The 17340-nt window shown below is 41.0% G+C and overlaps 2 protein-coding genes across 10 annotated transcripts in view; one reads left to right on the top strand and one right to left on the bottom strand.

Annotated features, from left to right (window-relative positions):
* Nucleotides 1–17340, top strand: part of LOC116445220 (putative HTLV-1-related endogenous sequence) — a 61204-nt gene that overhangs the window by 19718 nt on the left and 24146 nt on the right. Inside the window, exons 1-3 of one of the 8 annotated variants that reach the window (XR_004240709.1) lie at nucleotides 5052–5770; nucleotides 12090–12141; nucleotides 14141–17013. Coding sequence is in view for 1 of the 8 variants with exons in the window: in XM_032111595.1 (XP_031967486.1) it covers nucleotides 12090–12141; nucleotides 14141–14261 (173 nt within the window). In the remaining 7 variants the exon portion in view is untranslated. Of the gene's footprint in view, nucleotides 1–5051; nucleotides 17014–17340 lie in introns of those variants that run through there. The other 7 variants (XR_004240708.1, XR_004240707.1, XM_032111595.1 and 4 more) reach the window with 7 other exon arrangements.
* The window catches only part of HIF1A (hypoxia inducible factor 1 subunit alpha), a 34736-nt gene that overhangs the window by 16246 nt on the left and 1150 nt on the right, over nucleotides 1–17340 (bottom strand). For both annotated transcript variants that reach the window (XR_004240701.1, XM_032111590.1), the window contains exons 2-4: nucleotides 3600–3790; nucleotides 2505–2650; nucleotides 2319–2403 (exon numbers count right to left, since the gene is read on the bottom strand). Coding sequence is in view for 1 of the 2 variants with exons in the window: in XM_032111590.1 (XP_031967481.1) it covers nucleotides 2319–2403; nucleotides 2505–2650; nucleotides 3600–3790 (422 nt within the window). In the remaining variant the exon portion in view is untranslated. The remainder of the gene's footprint in view (nucleotides 1–2318; nucleotides 2404–2504; nucleotides 2651–3599; nucleotides 3791–17340) is intronic.

Genomic DNA, 17340 nt, shown 5'->3' with positions numbered 1-17340 from the left:
CTGCAAATTTTTCAATTCAAAATTAACAACTCAGCTGTTTATATGCATCCAAATATTTCCACAGTGATTTACATTCTCAGAGTAAACATGGACCAAGTTTTTAAACACATTATTAACATTCCTGGGAGAAAAAAAGTTGAGAAACCCTGATACAAATCAACATTGGTGGCACTTATTTTCTAGCCTCACTTGCTACCAGCAGACTAAGTCAAGTTTTTGCCTTTACAGGGGAGATCCTTGCAGAGTCAATTACCAGCTACGCTACTGTGGGCAAAGAAAATGTAACTGATGCTATCAGGAGAGCTGCAAGCAGCTCATAATGTGTGCAAGGAGGAAATACAGCACCCAGGAGAAAGAGCAGTGGAAGAGCCAGTTTGCTGAGGCTTGCTAAAGAGCAAGGACCAAATTATGGCAGAGGGGGAAGTTTAAAACACATGAGCTTACTTCTAATACAAGTTTATACAACAATTTGCTCTCATACTCCAGATACAACAGTAGCCATGAAATTCTTCATGGTGGCTTGCACTGCAGCTACCGGCTTGACAAAATTAGTTTGCAGAACCAAAGACTAAAGGGTTCAAGCACATTTTATGCTACTTTAAAACATCCTCGATAATGGAGGAAGTGGGGGAGAAACTAAAGCAGAGTTCACAGAAGCAGCAAAAACTTATTTAATTCAGTAAGTTTTAAGAGTTAAACAAATCTAGAAATTGATAGCTGAAGATCACACGACAATCCTGTTACCAAGCCCTGATGCTTGAGGCTCTGCTTTGAGAAGCAGCTGTAAAAGATGGAGCAACTTTCAAGTCTGATTCAGCACTGGACATTATTTTTTTAAATGGCCAGCTTTGAAAGTTTAAAAAGCAGCTTCATAAAATAAGAATGCAGTTCTGTTTCTGCCAATCACATTTACATTCACTTGCACTTGTACAGTCCCAAAGGGGACTATTTAATACTCAATTCAAAACCAAAATAATTCCACTGATGTAAGAGCTGCAGTAGAAGGCAACCTGGGAATACTAATAAATATAAAAATGTACTATTATTACTGTAATTTAGACCTCTGTCTGCCAATGTCATTTGCAAAACAGCTTTTGTAATAATGCTTTCCAGACATCTGATTCCAGTCTGGCCAGTTTAGACATGCTGGAGATGGTTTGCATGAAACTCAGTGATATGACATTTTTAAGAATAAGCCTTTGCAACAAAACCAGATTTTTTACACTGCTTTAGGGAAGTTGTTCCCCCACCCCCAGGATGCGTTACTGTATTCCAAAGGGGGAGGCAGGGGAGAAGTCTAATCTAGCCTGAGAAACATACTTCAATTCTAAGGGCAGACAAGTTTACAAAATGCTTATAAAATCAAAGTTGGGCCCTTAATGCAAAAGTATCTCATCAGGTCCTTTCCACTGAATTAAATAGGATGACAACGTAAGACTTACGTAAGATTTACAGTGCTACAAGAAAGCAGAGGACAGGTTTATTAGTTTATCACTATCTGGATTCAGAGTCCATATAACCCTCATTTGATGAAAGTAGAGAGGTCAGATTTTAGGCTTCCAATTACTGAGTACAGCAGATTTGTCTGGAGGTACATGGGCTGCCAAGTCTTTATAGCCTTTATCAAATCTTTAAAGGACATGAAAGCTGTAATTCATGGACAATTGTTACATTTCAAAGCACACAGAACATGTAAACACAGTGTTCTGCTCCCTCAGACGGAGAAAAGAAGTCCCAGAAATCTGTGTAAAGATACCAATTTCATGCACCAATTAAAAGGTGCAGAGAAGCATCAACACCAAAGCCCTTTCTGGGGCTGTTCAAGTATTTCCAGATTAGTTTCTTAAATACACCATCTTTTTTTGTCATAGGTATACCACCACAGATTTCTGGAAGAAAGCATTTGTTCTCAGTTGGCCTGGAAAGGCAAGGCCAGACCAAGACAAATGCACCAACTCAGCTTCTCCATGTCCCTCTACAGTAATTGCTTGAAATCTTTCTCATTCAATCTACCTCTAATTTTATTCCTGCAGGCATTTATTCTTTCAACCCTCAAGAACTCCATTTTAGTCATTAATTTTTTTAGATTAAAGAATGCTAATGAAGTCTTATTTCTCCTGTAATTAGGATATAGCCAAAACATTTTGGTTATTCCTGTTGTTAGTGTGTCTCAACAAGGTGTAATTTGAGATTTAAGAAATAAAAACATACTAGCTTTTTAACTCAACACCATTTTCTGGCAGATATCCAACTGTATTAATGCCAACAGAAACTCTCCATAAATAAATTAAATTGATTTTTTTTTTCTTTCTTCTCACCATTTCTGTGTGTAAGCATTTCTCTCAGCTCCTCATGGTCACACGGATGAGTGAAATCAAATACACTGTGCCCCGTCAACTCAAACTGCAAAAATTAAGAGGTATACAGGTGTTTAACTTCACATAGACAAAAATGGAACAGCTTTTGCAGATTTGAAACACTCTTAGGAAATGTCAGTACTTCACCTGAGTGAGTCCCATACACTTGTTCACGTTTTCAGACATGTAAATCATGTCCCCATCTTCAGACAGAACCATGACAAAGCCATCAAGAGCTTTCAAGTAGAAACAGTTCAGTTCCTTCTCCATTTTGGCTTCTGTCTCCAGCTCACCTGCAAGCAGCCACACATTTTTGTTTCAGCAAACACCAGTCATTCTTCACTTACCATCAGGAATTAATTCTGGCACCAGTCTGCAAGGAGTCAATCTTGCAGGACCATTCAAAACCAGTATAATTCATTTAGATAAGTGATCAGTTCAATTCTTCAAGCTCTAGCAATGGTATCCCAAATCACAGAAGATCAGAGTGAGGTTAACCCTCTGTGCTGCTATGTATTAACCAATAAACCTTCCACATTAAGGAAAAGGTCTGTGTGGCAAAAAATTTACCACCTATCTCAATAAAGCATTATAAACTTCTCTCAGGGGCTTTCTGGGAGAGATTTCAGAGTGTGGCTACTGAAGTTCCTCCTGCATACAGTAAAGGTAGACATGCATGAGCACAAATAACCAGTACAGCACCCATGGCAGGCTATGTAGCTTCTGGTTCACAACCTGACTCAGATACTCCTGAAGTTGCATGGGCAGGTGTAGCTGCAGAGACAACATATCCTCAGCTACCTTCACCTCCAGTGGAGCACATCACAGAAACACAATTTACAAAACTATTCCTTGCAATTTATATTAAGGGGACACAACTATAGTTAGCTCAGTCAGCCTTGCACCAATTACCTACAGTCAAGAAAGCACAGCTGGAACAAACAAGTTTTGGGGGAAAAGAGGTTCAAATGAAGGAATCTAACTTTGGGAGAAGGGTCAAATGAGACTGAAAAGGGCTGTGATGAGACAACCAGGACCACCAGAATAGAAAGGGAAAAAATGAAGTCCATTGAACAGCGGATTTTTCCTGTGCCATTGCCAATAGCTGATTTCTACTGTAAGGTCTCCCACCTTCCCAGAGAAGGGACACAACCTATTCATTTATTTTACTGCTGACAGGTCTTACAAATAGATTCTCCCTCAATATCCCTTCCAGATGGTGCCACCACCTTGTTCCCTTACCAGCATCCAGCAGCTTCCTCATGCGCAGGTAGCTGATGGTCAGCCTCATGATGGACGCCTTGTCCAGGTGCGCGCTCACGGTGTGCGGCAGGGGCAGCTGGTGAGCCAGCTCATAGAACACTTCCGACTCCTTGCTCCTCCGGCACCGGGCTGCATCCCTCGACTTCTCTTTCCTGCGTTCAGAGCTAATCCTATAGAAACAAAGTTTTGGTTTAATATAGGCAACAGAGCTCTCTGTGAAAGGCATATTTGAAACCAAGTTGCCCAGTGGCCAAGTAACCAGTTGTGGAAGTTGAATAACGTACAGCTCAGTTTAAAGAGCAAGTGTCATTCTTTGTATCAACTCCTGCTCTGGCTGGGCTCTGCCAGAACTAAATTGACACCCACAGAGTCTTCCAACAAGATCAGTTCTTCAAACAGATGCTTTCATACTCAGAACCCTTCCTGCTTATCTCATACTTTGAGTGCTGCCTCTCCAGCCTCCAAATCCTGACCTCTCAAGTCCATTCAACAAATTACAGAGCAGGTAATTTCCAGCTCGATGCTCCAGCATCACATATCATGTACATTCTCCAAGTTCTTCCTTTTTTACAATCCTACAAAGCTCACCTAACAGGTCAGATAAGCGAAGATATTCATTTAACACAAGATATGCTGCTTTTCAAGCAATACAGAAAGGCCCTTTCCCAAAACCATTCCATGATGATTCTATGATTCACTCTTTCTCCAGAAAAGCCCCTTCCAGAGTCTCCCCTACACTGGAAAACAATACCTCATTCTGCTCCCACTGCCTCTATAGACCTGCCTCCTCCAGAACACGAGGTAAAGAACAGCTCACTGAGAGAAAGCACTGAAACAAGGCTGCCAGTCAGTAACAGGGAGAATTCCCCCTTTTCCCAACACCAGGTCACATCTGCCTCATGCATCTGGTCAGATGTGTTTTGAACTAAACATTTTCACATGGGAGCTCCAAATTTTTCACATGTGCAAACAAGAGCTCAGTGCTGCTGTTGTCCCTGAGGAAATAAATGTGCTCTTATTTTTAAATGAACTATATGAAACCACACACTATTATTGTCCAGTTTTCTTTTTATACATTTACATCTTCTGAAGGCACCGCCTTCATTTTGCACACACCTGAGAAACAAAAGGCAATTGCAGTTTGGGAATTACTTTTTTTAAGATTTCACTAGACTTAAAAGCCATCTACTACCACTGCCAAATTCACATTGCTAAGTCTGTGCAAAAGTTCCTTTTAGTTAGCGCACATCTTGTGAGAGGTACCACAAACTACAGAGCAAAGCAATTCACGAGCTAATGTTCCCTGGGACATAATGAACCAGATTCAAAGAATCACAGAATGGTTTGGGCTGGAAGGGATCTTAAAGATCATCCAGTTCCAAATCCCCTGCCAAGGGCAGAGACGCCTTCCACTAGACCAGGTTGCTTCAAGCCCCATCCAACCTGGCCTGGAACACTGCCAGGGATGGGGCAGCCACAGCTTCTGTGGGCAGCCTGTGCTAGGGTCTCACCAGCCTCTGAGTAAAGAGCTCCTTCCCAAAATCTAATCTGAATCTCTCCTCTTCAGTATTAGCAAATACATACCCAAAAAAAACATTTTCAGTCCTTTGCCTACGGTGCTACCCACAGTGGCCAAAAACCTGCTTAGTTTGTGCAGAAACACAGGTGTGACAGTACCATTACAACTGATATGGGAAGCACGAATGCCTTGACATGTGGAAGAAGTTTAATAACCCATGAAAAAGACAGAATAAGCTATCAGAATCTCTTTCACAATTACCTTCCTTTTTACCAACTTGATAAAACTGTATGCTATCCCCACCACCTTCTCTTCCTACTTTTGCCACTGCCAGCAGAGAAAAACTATTTATGGGGAACAAGAAACATTAATAGATTGACATAATAATAATAATAATCACCTTTGAAAACTAACTTATGGGAATTATAGCTGTAAAAAACTCTGGACATACAGTAGTCTCATTGATTCCTGTAAATATAAACTCATGTCCCTCAGAAGGGCAGCCTTAAATAACTGACAATATTTCCCCATCTTGCAGATTTCTTCACACTCAATTTCCCTGTGACAACAGATGTTCCTGTTGTAGTGATGGGTATCTTGGTCTGAGAAGCTTGAGGCTCCTGACATACAGGTATATCTGGAAATAACCATTACGAAAAGTCTGACCTTTAACAATACTGCAAAAATATTTTAGCTATTTAACCTGATTAAACATTTCTTACTGAAGACAGGCCTCAAATACCTGTTCTCCTGGTGGAAAACTTAGGGTGGAGGTGAAAAAACATCTGAAACATCTGGATTCTCTTTGTCCTCTTTCTTGGACCACAGATTTCACTGTAACTCTATTTTGTCAAAGGTATTTCAAGGTAACTGTCATGGTTTAACCCCAGCCCACAACTAAGTACCACAAAGCTGTTTGCTCACTACCTGTCCCACCCTCATGGGATGGGGAGGAAAACTGCAACGAAGGAATAACCCATGGGCCAACTTAAAAACAGTTTAATAACTGAAATAAAATAATTATTGCAATGACAAGGGAGACAACATAAAGAGAGAAACAAGACCCAAGACACAAGTGATGCACAATGCAATTGCTCACCACCCTCTGATGCGCAGCCCATCCCAGAGCAGTGACCAGCACTCCCCAGTTTATACACTGGGTGTGACACTCTGTGGTTTGGAGTAACTCTGTGGTCAGTTTAGGTCAGCTGTCCTGGCTGTGCCCCCTCCTGGCTTCTTGTGCATCTCCTCACAGGCACAGCATGGAAAACTGAGGAGTCCTTGACTCGCGGTGAGCACTGCTCAAGAACAACTAAAGCATCAGTGTGCTATCAGCACTGTTCTCCAAAACACAGCCCTGCCCCAGGAAGAAAATTAACTCTATGCCAGCTGCAACAGTAACAGTAGCACAAGCAATTCTGCTGCCTTAAACAGATTCACCTTTATGCCTTTGATTTTTGTTAGCTACTCATTCAAGATCCCTTCACCTGCAGAATGTCCGTCCTACAACAAAAACTCAAGAGAGAATAACTGGAAGTAAGTGGTTGCCATCCACCCAGATTCCTGTAGTTTTGTCACTGCTTCCTTTTCAACTGCAGACACTTTTAAGTTAAATCCCCCCTGCTTTGGCAATCAAGCTGAGCACTTCAAGCCCACAGGTTTGTCAGGCTTGTGTGAATCACACAGGGCACGCAGAGAAGGACAACTCAAGAGATGAAAATAGACACTAACCTCACAAGTGGGGATTTCAGCCCTTGTATTTTCTTCCTGACAGCCTAATGTTCTCAAAAATATTTTGGGTAGTTTCCAGATTTTTGCCAGGCTTTAGCACCCTTGGCAGCAGCCTTCAGCAGAAACAGTCAAAACTTCTCCCAACCATTGAATTATTAATTACTGACTAAAATGCTGCTCAAATCCAGCCCATAGTGCTTTCTTTTAAAAATTAATCCCAGAGTAAGATCATCAAGTGATGCCAGCTGGAGCTGATGGGCAGAACCCAAGGAAAAGGGGATGTTGGAACCAACCAGTGCTGCCAGAGTGGCAGCGTCTCCTCTCCCTTTTACTATGTGTTTCCTTTCTAGAAAGCCTACTACTATAGATAGATGTTTAAACTGTACAGCACAACAGTTGGCTATTTTTAGCTGCTATTTAAACCTAAACTGTAACCAATCTGAGTAAAACCCAGCCATGTAAATAGGAAGATTAACTACCAGCTTCAAAGAGCGTTTCTTTAATGGATCAAATTAATAGGGAAAAGGTCTTTCACAAATGAGGTTTAATTACCAAGTGAAGTCATTGTTGCCTCAACACTGAAATGCCACCAAATTAAAAAAAAAAAATTCTTTACTATTGCAACTACTCTAAGCTTTGTCACAATTGCATAAAGTAAATAAAACACCACACATCAGCATGTATAGCTCACAATTAATTGTAGTCAATTAAATGACATTGAATTCCTGTAAAGAAAATGTATTTCCAAAGTGAGCACTCTCTCGACCAGAGGGGAAGGAAAGGGAGCTCAGGGAAGGGGATTTTAAACAGTGAGGTGTGAAGTGCCACAAAATCAGTTTAAATAAATCATATCACTTCTCTTATCAGTGCTTTCAGAACTGCCCCTGTGTAAACCTCATGATCTTCACAACAGAAATAGCATTCTGTAAAAAAGGAGCCAAGCTCCATTTAAAACGAACCCCAAACTTCAGAGCTGTGTTGCAGCCTTCTGCTGTCAGTCTGGCACAAAACAAAACACCTCAAGAGTCTGAAGAAAACCTCAGCTGCAGAGCGGATTATACATGCAATGAAAATATCAGAAATGCCGGTACTGGACAGGAAATTGCATGCATTTGCAGGTCTGATTTTTCCTGCACAAATTCAGTGCCAGACATTCATTTCCATTTAGTATTTCTACCACCAGAATACAGAAGCAGACAATCTTAAGCACGTTATCCATCATAGCTCACTGAAAGCAGTGTCACTGACCCCTTTAAACCCAATACCACTTTCCATATATAAGAGATGTTTACATGCAATACCTGAATAAAATCTGAGCTCCAGAAGATATTTGAGTTAGAGACCCAGAGCAAAAGGGTATTTCATGACCACGACTCACTGCAGCTGAACCAGGGCCTCAGCTAAAGGATATAACCCTGACTCCCACTCACTACCTCAACTCATGGTGAATTGAAACAAAGTTTTACAGCAAGAATTTGCCCAACAGCCTTGAGAGCAAAGCACACCAGCAACAACCCCGTGCCCACCAGCTACAGATGTTAACTCGAGTGCACAACTACTGTCATCCTGGTCATACAAACCATCTGGGCCACGGCATCTCCCAAATAACACATTGTTTCCCATACCATCCCAAACACCCCTCCACAGCAGATTCCTACAAGTGAGCCCCCAATTGTCTAAATGCAGCCCCAATTTTTCATCTCCTTGAGTGAAAAACTAATCAACGGCCACAGATATAAGCTTAGTTCCTTCTTATATACCAATGGCAAATAGACAAAAAAAAAAAAAAACAAAAAAAAAAAAACACCAAAAAACCCCTGGAAAATACCACCAGTAACTAGTAAATTTTGGTTGAAAATAATCAGATAAAAAATGGTCAATGGATAGAACTTAAAATGTGTAGCAGTCAACTTCGTCTCCTTCTAGCTTTTAAAATCACCACCCAGTGTTAACGATATTTTTTATACTGTGTACATAATATTAGTTTAACAAAAAAAAAAAAAAAGGAGGTTTCCTTTATGTCACTTTGCTGTGGTTATAGGTTTTCTAGCTTTTCTCCCATTCTAACTTACTGGTCCTCTAATCAGGTACATTTTGCCCTGTACGTGTTTTCCATTCCCATGTAAAATAACTATTGTACATGATTAATTAACCCAGGCTCATCTTTCTTGATACAGGTTTTGAGAACATCCTAAAATATAAACATCTTCTCATAGCAATTCACATTCCTCTCTTTAGATTTGCTTTCTACAACCAAGTGGCCTTGTATTTATCACATTATTTGTTATTAAAGTTTCATAGAAATATACCATGTGGGAAACAAGCAATCCAAATTAGCAACGTGCCTCAAATCTGGTAACATCTCCTTATTGAACTTGAACCAGTTTTCAGTTCCAACATTAACTGCCATCATTTGCCAGTAAAAGATTCAGATATTTCCATGTTAGTAACAATCTCTCCTCTCAGACTAGTCTGGGAAATAGCTGGCTTAGAAATGGAGTCACAAAAACTATATCCACTATAACATAGCTTCATTTTTTCTTCATTACACAAAAAAAAGATGCAAATACTACAATACAGTAATATACTAAAAGTATATGACATCACAATGGTATTGGAACTTTAGACAGTACACCTGCAAGTGGTCTCACGTTTAACTTTTAAGGCTGAATTCATTCCTGTGGTTGGTACAAAACTTGGTCACCTTTTCAGGCCCAGCCTAAGCCAGGTATTTCTGGCAGCACAGCTGAACAGGACAGAGGGGCAGCTCCTGGTCTGAAGCCATACCCTGCAGAACACCCAGAACAACCAGCTGTGTCCACGTGGAATGTGAAGGGCTCAGTCCTGGGCATGGCCACACCAACCACTCTCACCTACAGCCAAAGAGTGTTAGGACAGAGCTGGACTCTCCTGACTGTGCTGAATACACAATCACTTGGGGTTTTCACTGTTTGTAAGATCTGTGTTTTGTCCAGAGCTGCTCGCCATGATACTTGCTAAATTATTCCTCCATGGAAAGAAGGCCCAGGCAAGCCCAGCACTTTGCACAGAGAAACTAGTGCCCTATAGACAACTTCATACAAAAAACTGATTTATGATGAAAGAGAACACCACTCAAATCCAGTTACTTAGATATATGGAGAGCTGATCAACTTCAGTGAGGGGGGACAGAGCTGCAATGTCAGCACCATCTATCAAGTCTTGAGACAAACACAAACATCACCCAGAGTCACAGACAGCCCCGAGAGGCCCATTCCCTCTCCCTCCCAGCCCTGCAGTGACATACTTGCCTGGCCTGACCAGCAGCCCAGACTGTTCATCCCTCAGCAGGCAAACTTTTTCCAAATTGGTTGGGAGAGGTGCTCCTTCCTCCTATTGCAGCTCTACAAAATTAGTGCACTCTCTCAGCTGCCAATTCTCCATGAGCTCGGGGTTATAGCTTTGACCCGCCTTTGACGTGATTTCCTTTTAAAGTATTATTGCTTTATGACCAATTTTATTTACTAGTTCTTCTTATGTTATAGTCTGTGTAGAGCGCTCTTGTGAGGAAAAAAAACCCCACACTCAAGTCTCGTGTGTAATCAGAAGCATGTGATTACACAGAAGAAAGTCTTGCTCTTCATGAATTAATGAACATCACAGCCCACTAATCCAACTCAGGAAAAGAACTCAGAAATTCTTTACATACAGTATGAATGATTTAAAAGAGATTTAACTGCAGAAACTAATGTAATATCCAAGCAGAGACAACACCACTGCATGTAAACTATCAAAATTCATTCCTTTGTATATTTCTTTCTAACACAGCAATTTAAACCATTTTTTTTACATGAGGGTAATAACAGGCATTACCCATAGCTTGACTGCCACCAAAACAAATCCCTAACTGATAAAACTCTAACAAATCAGGAGAGCAAGCAGGCAGGTCAGCTTGGATTAGCTACAGCAGCACAAACGCTCTGAAAGCCACTGCCGTTTGCAAAATGAGAGTGGGGAGAGGCAGCGAGAGGAGACTCCACTGGGCTGCACATCAGCTCACGTCTTACTGTTGACACCACAAAGTCCATATAAACACCCATCCTGCAGACAAATTACAGCACAGGCAGCAGAGCCTTAAAGCCCTGCAGCCAGCACAGGACCACGCTGTCAAGATAATCCATCATTTGGATTTGGCCTTGAATTGACCTGAAACCCCAACTACCTCCCCACATAGAAAGTGTGAGTGAGTTAAGAAGGGAAAAGCTTAAATATTGTAATTTCTAATTTGGATCATGGTGAAGTGATTTTATCATGTTTTACTATACAACCTAACCCACTGATAGGTTACCTTTGAATCTTAATTTACTGTTTTAAAATAACCACATGGCATACAGTGGTAATACGTAAGAAAATTCTTTTTTTTTCCAGCTAGGTTATTTGGCTTTTTCCTTGAATATATCTTTCCCCCCCTTATTAGTTGTGCTCTACCCTTCAGGATGAAAAGTATGTGGTAGTTAAATTGTGTTTATTATTACAGAAAAATCAGAGCTATTCAAAAGAGATATCAGAACACAGGCTTGACAGAACTAGACACTAAGTGCTCTCCTCCCTTCAGTCCTTCTGCTTTTGCTTCTACCAAGCTCACAAAAAATGATACAAAACATAACCCCAAGATATCTGTCAGGCTCTCAGATAATAATGTTTTAGCTAAGAACTGGTCTACCTTCAGACAGATGCAGACTCTTGATAAAGTAAGTAATTTTAGTCTAAATCATGGCATTAAATTATGTATCTTCTGTTTTGTTCACTGCATTCAGTTTTCTAGACTGGAGGCTGGACATTTTCCCTCACTGCTTCCATCCAAATTCTCATCCCTTCAACTCAAGTTTCTCAACTGCTTTCAGCTAACAGGGTATTTTGTAATCAAAAGTTTTAAAAACAGAAAAAAAAAAAAAAAAAAAGAAAAACCAGAAGATATAAAATCTTAGAATCTTAGTTTTCTGTATGAATAAAGAACAAACAGACCCACTAAGCAGTCAAGAGAAGCATTTACAACAATAGCTAGGACAAAAAGCCTGCAGCAATGTCAGCTCAGCATCCAGTTGACTCAGTAGGGTGCAAGGAAAAAGTCATTTCTGAAGGACTGAGCACCAAAATTCCTATCTCCAGCTAAACCATTCTTTTCTTAGTGGGGGCTGCAGCCTTTCTATCTGATGTGGATTACTTCTTCTCTTCCTCAGACCATATTCCCATGTCTTCCAATGGAGGAGAGCAAAGAGCAAACATAAGGAGGTAAGCCTCTAGTAACTCCCTGTCTAGCATAATAGTCCATTTACTACTCTCATTAGTGAGCAAAAACAGGAGGCTTGGCCTCAAATCCTTTTGCTTCTTGAAATGCACAAATTTTCAGAGTGGCATCAGTCTAGTTTTGGTTTAGGACTGACAATGAAAGAACTCATTCTGGTAAACAAAATGGGTCATCTTTTTCAGGTAACACTTCCAGGATTATCACAAATGGAATAAAAAAAGTTATTTAAGTAAGTTGCTTGGTAAAATCTTCCACTGTTGTAATTATAATCAGTGCTGCTGACTCAGTATCCTCAGTTCTTCACTTGAAGTTCAGGCTCGATTTTAATGCAGTGAGTTAAAAGGTTTGTTGTAACATTTCTCAAAATGCTTAAGGAGCATTCATTCACACCAAATTAAACAGAAGCTGCACAGTATCTCTGTTAACACACACACACAGAGTTTGTTATGCTTTGGTGTCTTTACTGGCCGACTGATGAACCATCTTGAAGCACCAGTTCTTCTCCAGTGCCAGCAAAGCCATTTTGAGTGTCTTGGTACTAAAATATCTCAAGGTTTTAAAAGGCTACATTTCAGTACAAGTCCCAGTGTTACCAGACTTCAGCAGGAAGAAAGGACAGATCATGCACATAATGAAACTGCTCTTTATCAAAGCACTTTCTCTGAGATCTCAAACCCAACCCCCAGGCTGGTATGAACAGGCATAGCTTCAACTGAGGCTGTGGCTCCACATCAAAGAACCTTGAAGTGTTCGTCACCTACGTAAACTGCATTCAAAAAATACATATCCTGGCATGCATTCACTTGATTCCATGTTCCAAATGATTTCAGAATGTGATTTTCATAGAGATTTTTATTCCAAGCTAAATAGCAGAGATCTCAGTAGAGGAAAACCTCAACAGGCTTCATATCCCATGGTAATTTGGAAACCTGTATCTTCCTTGATTTTTCAGTCATTAGTTAAAGTGCAAAGGCTCACCTTCTCTCCCGGGCCATTTCTGTAGTCCCTGGTGTCATAAAACCTCCCTGTGTCTCCCATTTCAGAGCGGAACTCAATGGAAAACTCAGATTCTCCTACATTCTCTTCCACCCACTCTAATACAAAGGAAGCTTCGCAGGAGAGGCTCGAAAGGCCAAACTTTCTCAGATTCAAAAGGGAAAGGGTTGTTATAACACGAAAATATGATTAAGGTCCAAGTTCGTTCCATGCATTACCTAGGTGGTTTTTATGAGGCGTGCAAACATCTGCCCATATAACTGTGTATATGAAGATAAAAGGTGCAGTTGAGCTGATGACTTGGAATCTGGAACATTCCTTCCTTTTGGACACCAGCTTGCTAGGAACAGGTATGGGTTACTGTGCCTTCTTTAAGGCTCCTGCAAGATTTGTTTTTGTTTTGAATCTGTTTGTTTTTTAAAGAACACATCTTGTAATTGGATTGGTATTTGCATCTCCTTGGAAGAGCAGTATCATCAGGAAAAGCTTGATGCTCTTGTATACCACCCCTGAACCACAGGGGACTTCCCTCCTCAGTTTATTGAGCAATGCACACTTTACAACCATGTAAAAATTATTTTGTTGGCATATCCTAGCACCGAACTCTTTGGGAATAAATTAATACTGCCAAATTCTCTTCTGTAGCACACACAAAAAAAAAAAACACTCAAAAATCAGCAGCTTCTGTCATTCAAAGTCCCCTTTAATATCAAAAATCTCATGCAAGCCTACTTGAAATCCAGCATTCTAACAGAAATTGGTTACAGCAATATTGGAAACAGCAATATCACTATTGAGCAACACAAACACACTCAAGAATTCAATCCACTGTGTTACATAGGCTCAGCAAGAGTCCTCCAGCCTAGAAGCACACCGAAGGGAACATGTGCAATCTTAAGAGTTTTGGGCTTACACTGCAACGCCACTGACATTTGACAGCCTTATTAATATTTATTGACTAATTTTTTTTTTCCATTTCACCACCAGCAATCAGAGTCTTGGAACCAGCCGCATAAACTCCAGGCATTATAGTTCAAGGATAGGGAGGAACAAAGGTCTGTGGTTGCTTTCACAATGTGCAGGAGAGGAAGCAAGCACCTGCAGGTGAATTCATGTGTTACACTGCTGACTGAGAGCGACACATCACAGCAGGATGGTCTCCTACGGCCCCTCTTCTCGTGGCAGTAGAAAGACAGCTTGGCACTGCTTCTCAGCTCCTTAAGGCTTACAAAGGACATGCCACCTTAGCCTAGCCTAAGTAAACCCTTGATGGGCACTTCTGATAAGAGAGTAATCAACCAGGACATGGGGACGGTAATTAAATGAGAGAATAAAATGGGTTGTCCACTTCACGCCTCCACCTTTAAACCAACAGTTGACTTAACTGCCACACTTAAGCTGCTGATAACAGTTTGCATCTACGTTTGTTCCCCCCACACACCTTCCAAAAATGGTCCAGGATGTGCCTCCAGAGACACCAGAACGGAAAAGCATTTCTACAGAAGGCTGAGTTGCTAGAAAATCTTGAAAGTACTTGAAACAAAAACCTCTTATTATTGCATTACCCTGTTACAGACCCCCTAACAACCTGGACCATCTGATCACAGCTGCACTGGCCCTCCTGGCTAAGTGTGGACTGGTTGTTGGTATTTCAGGCACCCCAACCAAGAGACCCAGACTGCAGACTGGAGACGCTGTGTTTTAAAGGGCACAGCAAGCATGACTGTAAACAAAAACCAGAAAACCCTCCTGCTGCTTCCATCAGCATACTGCCAAATTATCAGACCTTCACTGATAAAAGGGAACCAAAGCACCAGCAGAGCGAAATTATGGAAAATTTCTGCACCAGGCAAATCCTCCACAGCTATTCTTCCCTGATTTTCAGCGCCTTGATGCTGATAAGGACGGGCAGTAGCACTATGCTGTCCCCTTCATCTTTAGTGGAAAACCATTTCTGGTCATTTTTATTAAAGGAATTAATGAACCTTTTCATGTTTGAGGCAGTGCAAAGAACAGACAACACAGGTAAGCCCTATGGCAAGGCAAACAATCCAGAAAAATCCAGAAAGCAGTAAAACCACCTTTCTGTGAGCCAGAAACCACTCAGCCTTCCCCATACCTGTGGGGAGACTCTACAGGAGATTTACTGAAAGATTCCTCCTCTTCTTGCAGCACAGAGAGTGTCACAGTATACAAAGGGGTTTTGTATTCACTTTCGACTCTAGTAATGGTGGTTCAGTTCCACCAGCGCTGAAAGAAATTAACAGACAAAAGCAGTGGCACATACAATTCTAAAGACCTCACACAGGTTTAAGAATAAACAGGGGTAGCCACTGCCCTCAGAGCTATCGGCACAGGATACAGGCTTCTCAAACAGATTCTGGAGCTGGACTCCAGCAGCAAAGATCCAGCAGAAAACCCCCAGTCTTCCAAATCATCCCCCTTAGACACTAAAAATTAAGTTTCAAGACCCAGCTCTGAGAAACTGAAAAGGTGAAGTTCTTCTGCAAGGCGCTCCTGTCAGGATATTAAATTTCAGTGGTTTATACCATCTTAAGACCCAGAATGAACACTCCAGAAATCACTTCTCATTTTTATTTAGCACCTATGGCATTAAAAATATGTATTTTATGCTATACAGATTTACAACACACTAGAAAAAAATGAATCTGGGTTACCTACCAGCTGCAAGCCGCTACAAAACGACTAAACCCATAACCCTAAACGGCTCGTTTACTTAAAAAGGTACCAGAATTCCTCTGCTTAAATAGTGAAGTGTCACAGCACAGACCTGAGGAAAAACTTTTCATTGCATCAGCCATCTGCACACTAGAGTTCGTTAAAAGAATATTGAGGAAAATGTCATACTTTTCAACAAAAGCCTTAAATTTGGCTCAAATGAGAGTCGATGAGCAAACAAAGCTCCCAACAACTCTGTTTCACCCACTCCACGCACTGAAACACTCTCCTTGTAGCACCTGGGGGGAAACCCAGGAGCACATCAAAGTGATATAACTACTGAAGAATGGCTAAAACCCAAATAACTCAGTATCTAATCATGGTGCTGATGGCTTGATTTCTCAGGGAAGCTTGACCCCTGTACATATATGAGAAGCTTGAAACCACATCAAAAAATGGACTCAACAGGCCAGCATAAAAGTCCACACCTCCAGATACTGTTATGACTAAATTTCATTTTAAAGATTGAGACACAAATTTGGTCAAATTCCATACCTTCTGAATCTCACAGTATATAATTAAGTAAACAACAAGCTTTACATTAACTATCAAGAGATAAACACTATCCACATACAAGCAGAGGGAGAGGCAAGAAATAAAAAGATCTTAACCCATGCCAAAATTGAGGTGTACTGTATACATAATTAGCCAAAGTTTTATCAGCAAAGATGATAAAGAACAGGACCTAAAGGACTTCTCCCTTTAAGGTATTCTGAATATGGACACTATCAAACCTAAAGCCTTCAAAAACCCAGGTTTTTGAGAAATGATTGAGATTTCCACGAAGTTCTCTGCTAAGCTCATATCCTTCCTTTTTTGCTTAGCCATCTTCACTCAACTGTACATCCAGAGCCCCCAGGATGAACGTACCACAGACACAGCTTTATGTTTTCCATTAAAACCCTACAACAGGAGTAATCTGAATATTCCTTTATAAGAAACATTCCCAACTCTGAACTCGGTCTGCAGGAAACAGAAAACAACAAATTCTCTTTCTTAAGCCCTGCCTTTAGGAAGGAAGGATAAGCTTTGCATACTGATTCTTGCATTCTGAAGAAAGCAGATTACATCCAGGATAAGGAAATTGCAAAAAAGAAAAAGTCCTCCAGTGGGGCAGAATGGTAAGTAAAAAACAACAAATGCTCAAGGGCAAAAGAAGAAGGGGGGAAAAAAAGATAAACAAAAAAACCAATAAACCAAAAAAAAAAGGGGAAAAAAAGTATCAGAAAACAACTTAAGTCTCAAACCCCCTTCCTAGACCTGCCACTAAATTAGGGCAGCAGAGCAAAGCACAGATCAATCATTTTGGTCGCAATATTTTCTCCCACGCTCCTCAAGAGCCATCAGCTTGGAGCAGAGAAGCTAAAGGCTGAGTGCCACCCAGGTGTCCCCCGTTGGGATTTCACTGGACCGAGAGGCGCTTCTGCCCCATCCCATCCCGGCACCCC

Source organism: Corvus moneduloides, chromosome 6, assembly GCF_009650955.1.
Source record: "Corvus moneduloides isolate bCorMon1 chromosome 6, bCorMon1.pri, whole genome shotgun sequence".
NCBI classification, from domain to species: domain Eukaryota; kingdom Metazoa; phylum Chordata; class Aves; order Passeriformes; family Corvidae; genus Corvus; species Corvus moneduloides.
This window is presented reverse-complemented; position numbering and strand designations above follow the sequence as displayed.